The sequence below is a fragment of the Mus caroli genome, unplaced genomic scaffold (assembly GCF_978045245.1).
Source record: "Mus caroli unplaced genomic scaffold, Mus_caroli_1 scaffold_3, whole genome shotgun sequence".
NCBI classification, from domain to species: domain Eukaryota; kingdom Metazoa; phylum Chordata; class Mammalia; order Rodentia; family Muridae; genus Mus; species Mus caroli.
The window spans coordinates 42,821,606-42,834,127 of NW_028227258.1; the positions used below are offsets into that span (position 1 = coordinate 42,821,606).

At 40.7% G+C, this 12,522-nt stretch overlaps 1 protein-coding gene across 1 annotated transcript in view; it reads left to right on the top strand.

Annotated features, from left to right (window-relative positions):
- The first annotated feature begins 3,485 nt into the window (after positions 1-3,485).
- Plppr4 (phospholipid phosphatase related 4) overlaps positions 3,486-12,522 on the top strand; it is a 41,847-nt gene continuing 32,810 nt past the window's right edge. Inside the window, exon 1 of the mRNA XM_021158220.2 lies at positions 3,486-4,074. Coding sequence (XP_021013879.1) covers positions 3,850-4,074 — 225 coding nt within the window. The 5' untranslated portion in view covers positions 3,486-3,849. The remainder of the gene's footprint in view (positions 4,075-12,522) is intronic.

Below are 12,522 nucleotides of genomic sequence, written 5' to 3' on the forward strand. Positions count from 1 at the left end.
GATCCTGCAGAGAGTGGACAGAATTCATATGCATAGCATCTGAGTTCACTTCTGAGAGAATGACACATGGGAATTCATAAAAGCAAAATAATCATAGCATACAGGGCTTTAAAAACTTATTGAAGTGGGGACACACATACAGAGAGAGGCACCAATAGGTGCCTGAGACAGGGGAATCTAGTGGCGGAACTTCAAAAATAGGTTGCAAGAATTTGGAGCTGGACTTCAGGGGAAAATTCCCAACAACTTTTATTTTAATGTATTTTTTGTTCATTTCATACATGAGAAATAAATTTACATCTATTTCCCTCTTCCTCTTTTCCATTCCAACTCTTCCTGTGTCCCCAGTCTCTTTCAAACACATACTCTCTTTATTCTTGTTACACATACAAACATATATATACTCAGTACTTTCACTCATAACTTATGTTGTAGCACATATATAATATATGGCATATATACAATACATATAATATATAGCATATATATACATATATGTATATATGTAATACATATATGTATCTTACCCTCTCTCAGCAGCCATTGATCTACTGTAACATTTTATCTAGGGGTGGAGTCTCAAAAACTTTCCCAGATCCATGTTGGCATGCCAGCTGGTTCTGTCTGTCATTTTATCAGAAACTATGTTTCAATTCGTGTTCATAGCAAAAATAATAGAAAAGGACCACCATTTATTGGAAAGTCAAAAGATTTAGAGACTAAGTATGAGAGACAAAAATTAAGAATGACGGAATGTTTAGACTGCCAGATGTGGCCATTTAATACTTTAATTAGCTTCTTTTCAGTGCTCTCCTGTAAGGTACAGGGGAAATTTTGCATAATGTAGCAATGAAGAAAAAGATAGTCAGTATCTGTGCCCATGTTTCTCAACACTTCACTGAAAACTAGCACAAATTTAGGGCCAGCTATATAGAACTTAGTAGGAAAAAAAAAGATTTCACAAACCACCTACAACATTGAGACCACCAAGAGGTATTCTTAAACTAAGAACTACGCTCTACCCATTGTCACCATGTAAACAATTCACATCTGGGACAAGAAAGGACATGGATGCCTAACTGCAGTGAAGAAGCAGTTTAATATGCTTCCCAGAGTGTGGATGTTTTCAATAAAAATCTTGTTCCACTGAAAAAGGGCACCCACTGAAAAAGCAGCTGTCTGACATTTCAAGCAGAATATTTCACAGCACCAATAACCTGGAAAGAATGCCCCAAAATACACTTGACATCATTATTCAATCTGTCAGCTTTCTCAGCTATCAAAGAAGAAAGTTGTTTCTAAGTTGGTTTTGGATGCCCTTAGCCAAGTATTCTCCTGGGAGTGTTTGTGTGGTAGTTATCTCTCTTCAGTTTATCAAGTTTATTCAATTTTCATTCAGCAGTACCATTTCCAAGCCCTCCACCTACTTGAACAGACTATGAGGACATATTCCTTTTCCAAAACGAGAAAGTCTTCATCAGAACTCATCATATAGCTTTGGAAGCATGGTAGCTCCAGACAGCAAGCAGGAAGTGATGGGAGGAGATTGGCTCTCCATGAATAGTGGGGAAAGACACTTTAACTCAACTCATCAACTCAGTTTCCTTACCTGAGAACAAAAACTTTATATGGGTGAAATATTTGATCAACTACTAAAATAATGATACATTCTAAAAATGAAATAACATACTGTAAAAGAAAAAAGAAGGGGCTGGAGAGATGGCTAAGCAGTTCAAAGCATTGCCTGCTCTGCTCTTCTAGAGGGCCTGAGTTCAGTTCTCAGCAATCACATGGTAGCTTACAACTATCTATATAGGGTCCAGTAACATTGTGTGGTATGTAGCATATATACAGACAAAGCACTCATATAAGTAAAAGGATAAACCTTTAAAATAGGAGGAGGGAGAAGACGAGGAAGGGAGGAGGGGAGGGGGAAAGGAAGTGGGGAAGAGGGAGAGGAGGAGAAGGAGAAGTAGGAGGCGAAGGAAGGAGAAAGGGGAGGGGGAGGGAAGAGGAAGAAGAAAAGAAGAAGGAGACAGAGGAGGTAGACGAGGGAACTGAAGATTTGATTCATGACCATTACTTAGTATGTCAAAGAAAATTTGGCAGAGTTTCTAAATTTTGAGCAGAGTCATGAAATGTGTTAGTGATTAACTGTGCAATGTTGATAGAACTGCATTCATCAACAGAGAGACATAGTAAGTACAAAGGTTTTGGGTCCCCTCACCATCAGAACCAGAAAAACTAGTGAAGTTCAACAGGTAGAATGTCCATCAGGATTCCAGGTAAAATAAAGAGCTGGGGGTGGGGGTGAGGGTTACAAATAGTGGGAAGCTTCTAGAAGGGTTAACCAGAGAAATAAAATCAGTAATTGCTTTTCAGAAGTACCTTTGGGCTACTGTGTGAGGGGTAAGGCATGGCTTAAAATTTGTAAGGACTCTTTTTTTTTTTTTCCTGCCAATCAAAACAAGACATGGTAGTGGGGGAGGAGGAAGGGTGAGTACTCTGTTTTGAATAATAATATGGGATAATATAGTCTTTTTCTATAGCTTCTATTCTCTGAGTAAGATAAAAGTAGATGGTTGTGTGGCTTTTGAGAAGTTAGGAGAAGATATGTATGGAACCATGGCCAGCTAAGAAGGACACACTAGGTTTGAGAGGTGGGAGGACTTAAGCCATGGTCCCAAGGTCACATGTTGTGGTTTTATTCTACTGTATTTAGCTGTTCAGATAAGCATCTTATTTACCTGGGGTAGAGTTTCACTGAATAGTATGGTACATGAGCAATTGCACTGCAGGACTCTGAAACCTAATCTTGGCAGAAGGAGTAGAGGCAAGATGCCGCATGGGTAGTAAAATGTGAATGTTATGAATATGGCATCTAGCTTGCCAAAACCCCACTGGAGCAGCAATGGAAAAAGCCAGCTGAAAAGTAGGCTGGGGATTCAAAGTCGTATGATTGACAGGGAAACTTTGGAAGAGCAAGAAATGACCTAGAACAGATAGTGACAGAAGTGGGTGATATCCCCATGTGTTGCTTTGTGTCCCTTGAGTGCTTCTGCTGTAGCACTTGACACTGATGGTTGCGAAAAGAATCACAAATGTGAGAGCAGCCACAGACCCTGACAACCAGGGCTTGGGCTTAGACTCCAGTGTTTGGAGTCATGCTTCCATAGTTACGGCTGTGATTCCCACAGTGCACTAGGGATTAAGAATGTGGTTAGAATATTTCCTGAGCTTTGGGGCCAGCGATGATGCCCCATTTACCCTTTCTCTTCAGATGCAGGAAATTTTCACTCTGTTCCCCAGCTGATTGGTGCTTTTTCTAGGTGCTTCCCTGGGAGTTACCTCCCTAGAGATCAGCAGGCAGGGCTGTCACGCTTGGATAGCAGCCAGCTCCCAGTGAATTCCTTCTATGGCCTACTTGTCCTTATGAAGTCTGAGTTTTAATTTTGCACAGGTAGGAGGTCTCTTTTGCTATGGATAGGGCAGATAACGGTGTTACGCAGGCTTCTGTTTTCTAGGAAGGCAAGAGGAACTCCAGGTAGGGGACCCTGTGAGACCAGGTGCCTTGGCTCCTCAGCCTTGCTTCTACACTCTTGCTTCCCCCCACTCTTCCCTATTTTTGACGTCAAGCTCAGCCAGCCAGCAGAAGAGCCTCACAGCTTGGGCGGTGGAGAGAGAGCCCAGGGAGAGTAGCAGGGAGGGGAAGCCATCTCAGCAACAGCTTGGAGAGGGAGCTGGCTATCCCTTGCCCGCAAAACACGGACTAAGGCTGAAGAAGACCTGCGGGTTCGGGGATCCGCGGGGTTACTGCAAAGAGGGGCGGGGAAAAGGCGGGGGCGCTGCATGCAGCGCGCTGGTTCCAGCGGTGCCCGCGGGGAATGTGACATCAGCGGCGCCGGGCGCTTGCGGCTGGAGCAGGCAGCTCGCCTCGGTGGCCGCACGGTGCACACCTCGCCCAGGGGAGGACTCGGAGCCCGGCAGGCGGCCGGGATGTCGGCGAAGGAGAGGCCAAAGGGCAAAGTGATCAAGGACAGCGTCACCCTCCTGCCCTGTTTTTATTTCGTTGAGGTGAGTTGGCCCAGCGCCCTGGCATAATGCAGATCTTTCCGGACAGCTCCGGAGCGAATTCGGGTCCTGGGCGGGATTGGTGACCACACCGGAGCACCAAGGGTTTGAGCCACTGCCTTTCCTAAATGCTCGACCCTTTCCCTTTCCTCCCACAGGTTTTTCTCCAGAGCTCCCCCGAGTCTGCCTGTGGACACCTGCCAGCACCGCCTGGTTATCACTAGGGGCGGCTTGCTGGGTGGCCTTCCAGGAAGGGATACCTGTGAGAGTACTGGTCTAGTTTTTGGCCCTGTAGCGCCAGCTGTGCACAGCAGATATCAGTACCCCGGAGGGGCCATGATGCCTGTATTTTGGAATTTGTGTTTTTTCAATTTGCTGACTATATCTAGAACTCTGTGAGCTTTTGGTGGGAATTCAAATGCATACAGTTTTGCCTAGACTGTAGGATCAGAGATGTTTATGTGGTATTAGGATTATCGGTGGCTTCTATTAACCCTCCTAAACCCTTCTACTACAGTTGCTATGGTACTTCATCTGCTTCTAAAATTGGGTCATTTCTAGATGTCAGTCACCAATCGACAGGCCTTTAGCCATGGTGTGTGTGGGTGTGTGCACAGACACATACATATATCCATGTACATATGTATATAGCTCAGTGTAGATATATGCATAAACGAGTGAATATATATTTCAAATGTATGACATCATCTGAGTTCAATTTTTTTTTATCTATGCTTTTATTCTGACCTGAGCAATATTTCGGTTAAGCAATTAATATGGGGTTGCACTCATAATGAACCTCTGGCTTACCTAATGCAGCATTTGAGGGAGGGACAGTTTATGGGAGGGGTGTAAAGATTGACAGGTACAGGATTCCATGTACTGTGATTCATTGCATTCGGAAGACATCTTTAAGCAAGGGGTTTGTTAAATTACAGGTGAAGCGAGGATACATTTAGGAAGATCTAACAGTTCCAAGGGTAAAACTGTGGTTGGTGTAATTACATCTCAGGTTGAATAGGGAATTCTGAAACGGTTGCTGCATTATACATAGCCTTCCTTCGTAGTCTTTTTAGCCAAACATGGAGGTGCTCACTTCCAAGCACAGACAGCAGACTCTGTGTTTGGTGACTGAGAGGTTGATCTGGATTGGGGAAGAGCTACTATGTTGAAACTTGGAGAAGAAATGTTCTGTCAAGGCTCTCCTTTGATATTGCTGTATATCTCAGAGTTTCTTTAATGTGCCATATATTTTTTGGAAAGATTTAAGTTTTAAGAGAGGTGTATATGACCTGCATAAGTTTCAGAGAAATGACCTGTGACCCTTTCCCTTCATCTCAGACCTATAGAAAAGAAGCAGGTGTGTGTGTGTGTGTGGGGGGGAGACACACACACACACACACACACACACACAGAGAGAGAGAGAGAGAGAGAGAGAGAGACCCTGTTTGCTTAAAATCATTGTTTCATCTATTGTCCTTTTTTACAAGGAATCTTGAGGCTATGGCTATGTGTATCCAGAAGGCTCCATGAACAGAATCAAGGAATGGGACTCTGAGCTGCCTGCTTCTACATCAGTGGCTAAACCACTTGTAGCATTGCTGATCCATTTAGTGTTTTTTTTTTTTTTTTTTTTTTTGCTAAAGCACTTTTAATCACATCTAAATCTTTTATGTTTATTGGAGAGAAATTAATGATTTTGGGGGCCTGTCCCTAAGAGATACTCATCCGAGGTCAGCTGGAAGCTGACTACACCAGAACACAGCTGTGTATGTTTGTTATCTCAATGAATGAGGCTACAAACCAAACAATTCAATCTCTTAAAGAATTGAACTGCTGACTCTTGAGGACCTTCCCATGGACTATAAACCCTTTAACGTAGGATCTTAAAAGTAAAGATGTTTTATAATTCATGGGAATTGTGTCTCTAGGGGAAAAAAATCTTACAAATGTTATACATTTTCCAGGAATGGAAATCATTATTTTCACATTGACCCACTCTGACACCTTCTATGAATTCATTAAGCCAGAGAAGTTACAGAGAGATCACTTGAAGAAAATCATTGAGTTTATTATAAGATTTTTGTTTGCATTTTCTTCTTTTGATTTTTGGTTGTGTTTTGAAATAGGATGCCAAGGGAGCCCAAGCTGGCTTCAACCTAACTAGTAGCAAGACTGGCCTTAAATCCCTGACCCTCCTGACTGTACTTTGCACATGCTGGGATGAGAGGCATGGGCCACTGTGCCTGCCTCGTGAGGTTAAAATGAGCATCTATAACACTGTATTTGGGGGTGGTAATAGACTTCTAATAGAGACCTCCAAAATTGGATTGCAAATTGTCTCCCTGAAACTTGAATGCAGGATGAACCTCTAAAGAGATTGTAAAAGAGAGAAGAAGGCATCATTCTTCCAGCTATTTAGGAGTTGGCAGCGAGCACTACCCAGCTCCTTAGAAATGACTCATTTTGAAGCTAGTGGGAGGAATCTGCAGGATGAGTCTCTTTTGCAAGATGAATAAACAGAACTTGAATTAACATATCAACTTAAAAGCACTAGAGGAATGTCCCTTGGCTTTGGGACATAGTTCCCCATGACTCGGGGATTAAGATAGATTGACAAAATTCAAGTAAATCTCCTCCCATCACATATCAGCATAGAGAGTATAACTGAAGTAACATAAAGACGGTGAGAGGCCAGTATTCAGGGGAGAAAAGTCTTCAGGTCTTGTCCTTTTTTTAAGGTATGGGCCATTTTAGATTGTTCTTTGCTTCTTGAGTTCTTTATATATTTTGGATATTAGCCCTCTATCAGAAGATGGTTTCCCAATCTGTAGGTTGACGATTTGTCCTAGTGACTATGTCCTTTGCCTTACAGAAGCTTTTCAGTTTCATGCAGTACCATTTGTAAATTCTTGATCTTAGAGCCTGAACCATTGAAGCTCTGTTTAGGAAATCCCCACCCCACCCCCATGCCCATGAGTTTGAGGCTCTTTCCCACTTTCCTTTCTATTAGATATAGTGTATCTGGTTTTATGTTGAGGTCTTTGATCCACGTGGACTTGAGCTTTGTGCAAGATGACAAATATGAATCATTTTTCATTTTTCTACATACTGACTGCCAGTTAGACTGCCACCATTTATTGAAGATGCTTTCTTTTTTCCATTACACAAAGGAACTGAACTGGTAAAATTTCACATGGACCAGAGAGGGTTAAAATAAACCTAGATGCAGTTCTGTCAGGAAAATAGCAACATTTGATTGATTGGGAACACAATGAACCTTAAAGATAGATTGACCTGGTTCAAACATCACCTGTGCCATGCCGTGCATAATTTTGACCACATTAGCTCTCTAGTTGTCTATTTCCTTTTATGTGATAAAAAGCATGTAGCCTCAGTATGAATATACATATATTCATCTGTGATAGAAAATAAGACGCCTATTGCTTAGCTACAGAGTACATTCAGTGGTTCAGGCATCATGTCTGTAAGATAACTACTTTGTGTTCTTTCATTTCTTCTTGTACAATTGCCCTTGACCTGAGGTGGACTCTTTCCCCTTTTAGGTTGAACAAATTCTACTTCTTCACTCACACTGTTCCCCAGAAGCGGTCACCTCCCAAGTTTCTAGAAGATGCTTGAGTTTCACATGGTCCCTGGATACAGTCTATAATATTGGTCATGGTTAAAGACAGTGGAGTGCTCTTAGCTTTGCATAGGGAATATGAGTTTTCTTTGTAAAGCCTTTAGCTTTACAAAGCACCTTCTAGCTCAGTCTTCAGTGATTCTGTTGTAGAAAATTGAGTCGGTGGGGTGGCTCAAGCCTAGTGACCTAACTTCAGTCCCTGGCACCAACATGGTTGGAGGGTAAGAAGGAGAGGATAGACTCGCTCCCACATGTTGCCCTTTTATCTCTGTATCAAAATGTGCAACATACATACATGCATGCATACATACATACATACATACACATACATACATATATACATACATGCATGCATGCATTCATACATACACAATGAATAAATAAATAAATAAATAAATAAGTAAATAAATGTAATTTTCAATAAAAGAGGACATTGTTGTCTAGATTTTTTTTAAAAAGAAATAGATAGAAATTAAATAACACAGCCAAACTTATAAAGCAAAATTTAAGACAGAATGGGCACCAACTCAAACTTCATGTTCACCATCGTAGACTGTTACATTCCACTTACAGAGAGAATACACATACAGGCAAAGTTACTTCTTCTGCTTCTTCTCTGTTAAGAGCAAGAAGACAACACCTGGGAGGCTGGGCTGGGGTGATCCCTTGGGTCCAGGAGTTTGAAGCCAGCCTTAGCAACATAGCTTAGACCCCAATTCATAAAGAAAACAAGCAGATAAACCAGCAACAACAAAGCAGGAAGCTATGGTAAGGTGTGAGCACATTCTCAGAGGTGAGAGAGACCTGCATCCTCAGTTCAGCTGTCCTCAGCTGGAAGATGCTCAGCACAAAGACTTAGCAGACAGTGTGCACACGCCACACTGTCTCACCAACCAGCAGCTAGTGTCCCCAGGTTAGACAAGGAACAGAGATGATCCAGCCCACTTACTCTGGCAAAGTGCCTCTATAATCCTGTGAGCACAAGTCACACTGGTTAGCTTCTAAGTTCAAGCAAACCTGTCCTGGTTCACAATCATGCTTGACAGTAAGTTAATGGGAAGGATGTTGTTGTCATCGTTGTCGTCATCATCGTCATCATCATCGTTGTTGTTGTTTCTTTTGTCTTCTGTTTTGCTGATAAAAAGGTTCAAGGTTGGCAGTAACATCCTGTGGTAAATTGAAAAGCAAGATGGCTTCTAGAATAGCACCCTACTTTATTGATTAATTGGATAATTCAGTTTTCCACTGTTCAACATAAGAAAAGAAAGGCCAGCTATGGATAGACCAGACCCTTAAACAAGAAGACATCCAGGGTAGTATTATATTAAACCAAAAGTAGGCCAATATGTGCTTGCATTTTAGTTTGCAAAGCCTTCTCCAAGTGATATCTGTCTCTCCTGTTTTGGTGACTGCAGCTGGGAGCATAGCTAGCTAGCTAGCACCAGCCAAAGGCTGTCCAGGCGTAATCACTGAGTCTTACATCCCATGAAGCTGGCAGTCTGGGTGGATCCCCTTTATGCACAGCCCTATCACAACCCCCTATGCTCAGGCACATAATCCTTTTCTCATTAGTCGCACTGCTTCAAGGTCATTCAACATGTCATGTAAATAATAAATCATTTGTAAAGTCCCCAAATGGAAATTATGAAAGGGAAATAAGTGGGCAACAGATTTCTTTTTATTTTAACATTGTTCAGCTTTGTAGCATATTTTTCAATCTGTGAGATAATGCTTACCTGTAGAAGAGGAAGAAATGTTTAATGGATTTTAAGGGGATACATATAAAGATAGGACCACAATCTTTTGTTTTATGTAAATACATACCACGCTCAAAACTCTGCACCCAGACACATGTGGACATTGGTGGTGGGGAAAATATAAAACAGAGTCAGAAACATATAACCAAAGCCTTTTAACCTAAAGGTAAATAAAATTATTTCTTTGGAGAAATTTTTCAAGATATTTAGATCTTAACTTTAACATGAATCCACAACATTTCCATATTCCAGATCATTGTTTTGTCAGGTTTACATAGCTTATTTCATCTTTCTGTAAAATATAGCTTATTTTCATTTTACATGAACATTAATATCAGCAAGAAAAATAGTATCACAACATCACTGAGTTTCCATGTACCAAAATAGTAACTGTGACTTTTTCCATCTTTTCTAAACTAGATAGAGATAGTCTCCTCAAAAAACTCTTCTAGACTCTGCCAAGTGCGATGAGCTGGCAAATCACCCCTCCCCAGTTGGTTACAATCCACAAATTGATGCAAAGTAGGAAAGTAGGAAAGAAGAGAATAGATTTCTAAGTCCTAGAGATAGGGTCAAATGAGGACACTTCTCCAAGAGCAAGTTTCAAGCACACAACTCTTTGTTAGTGACTTCTCTCTCTCTCTCTCTTCAAACGCACAATCTCTATCTTTTCTCCATGAGTAAATGTCCTACATTTTTATATCAGGAAAGTATTAGTTTTCTTCTGTTGGCTTCAAAGAGAGTTATAATGATAGTGTTGTTGATAATGGTGGTGACAATGATCTTAATAATAATAATAATAGTAATAGCAATAATAATAATAAAATTTAGTAAATTTCAAGTGTATTTTATGTGGCAGACGCTCTGGTTACATTATCATCCATCCTCAGAACCATTACACAAAGGAGGTAGTTTGTTCTTGTTGGCTTGACTGTTTTTTGTTTTGTCTTGTTTTGTTTTTTTGTTTGGTTGGCTGGTTTTCGTTTCTGTTTTTGTTTCTTATAACCAGATTTCAGTTTCTATCCTAAGCTTGCCTCATTCCCAAGTGTTAGAAATATGCCTAGCCCTAACAAGGCATTATTATCTTTGCGTTTTAAATATGAAAATGGTAGCTCAAAGAGTCAAATATCTTTGCAGAGACATTACAGTAAAAGGATGAAGCCAAGATTTGAATCAGGCCCAGTTTTGCCCACACTCTATGATTGTACCATGTTACACCATGCACACTTCCAGTAACAATGCTGGATTTAGTGATGAAGTAAAATAAAGAGATGAGCCTGTCTTTGATTCAGCGAGCCTCATGGTACTAGAGGGCATGCAATTAAGCAAGTCTGGTTGAGAGTTTGTCAAAGCAGAAGAATAAATTTTTCTATGTATTCCACTACTGAGTTTAATTTTGCTGCTACTATTTCCTGTTTGGTGGTAAGTGATTTCCTTCTGGCATGGATATTTTGAAATCCATGATCATTGTGCACTTGCAAAAATGTCCTTTTTTAGCCAGAACAAATGGTGTTCATCAGGTGCCTGTGGAAATTCATGAGGAGCTATGCTCGGATTGGAAGGGAAGCCCTCAAGCTGAGTTTAAAGGAAGTGGAATGGGTAGGACAGGGTCACGAAGAGATAAGGCTGGATAAATGACTTGTAGCAAATTGATACAAAGTGAAGCTAGAGGAGAGAGATCTTAAGAAAACTGGAGGTAGAAGTGAGTGCATGTGAGTTTACTGGAGATCTAACCTGTGAGCGAGACTTGGAGGCCTGTTTAGTCATCAGATTGTCTAAGATGACTTGCATTTGAGAAATAATGATTGCTTTTAATGCTGGAAATGTTTATCAATTGTCATTTACAGAACAATTGTCCCCTTGGAGTGTGTAGATACTATAACATACAAAAGCCTTGGCTCTCTCACAACCAAACACTCCTGTACAAAATACAGAGTTAAGTACTCTCATTACAGAATTAGCTGCATAACCCAAAAACACCTGACATATTTCTGTCATGTGTTAAAAACTTTTAAAAAATTAAAGTTAACTAAAGATATGTATGGTTAATACATACCAAGACAAAGTTCTCCTAACTTTTGCCATAGGTTTCTTTTCTGGTTTTTATGATTTTTAGAATTCTTATCCTAAACATTTGTTATTTTGAGGGTTTGACAAATGAATATAATGAGCTTTGATAATGTCCAACCCCACTCCTCACTCTAGCTCCTTCTAGCCATCTTCCACATCCCCTTAACAATTTCATACCATCTATCCTTTTTAAGAAGTAGCATACTGAGTCCAGGGAGTAGGGGTCCACAACCCTGAAGCAAATAGGTTAACCCTCAATCAGTGGCCATCAACATTCAATACTTCCTCAGCTAGGTGCTTTCGAGCTCCTCCATCCATGCTGGGACATGGGTTGATAGGCTTGCTCTTAATCAGGGAACAGCAGCTGCTGGGAGCTCATGACTGAGTGGCCCTGTAATGTCTAGAAGACACTATTTCCCAGTAGTCCCCTCTGTCCCCAACATGTGGCTCCACAGTCTTTCCACCTTCTCTTCCACCATGCTTCCATTCTTTATGAGAGAATGTTCTGGTCTGAGTCAAAGCTCTCGCAGGTCATTCTAACTTGGCATGTGGATGAACTGTGCTTGTTGTGTGCACCTGCTTCTCAGTGCCTTCCACAGCATCACACTAAACAGTGTGTTATGGCAGTCAGGACTGGACCTGCTCCTTTTCTAAATTAGTATTCCACACACTCACACCCTTCTATTATGGAGCACAGATACATCCAAAGAAGAAAATGCTAAAAGTTTTATTTCCTCATCAGATTGCCAAACTGTTCACATATAATTTCACAATTTCTTCACTCGATATTAATAGAGTATGTTTTCAGAAAGGAAAGAAAAAACTGGGAAAAATAATGTGATATAAAACAATATTTATAAAATAACTGAATTTTCCATTCTTTAATATAATTTTTAATTCATATAATGTCAACTCATCTAATTCTCTAACACAGGTTAGAAGCAGATATTAACTCTTATTTACTAGTAAACTCTAATT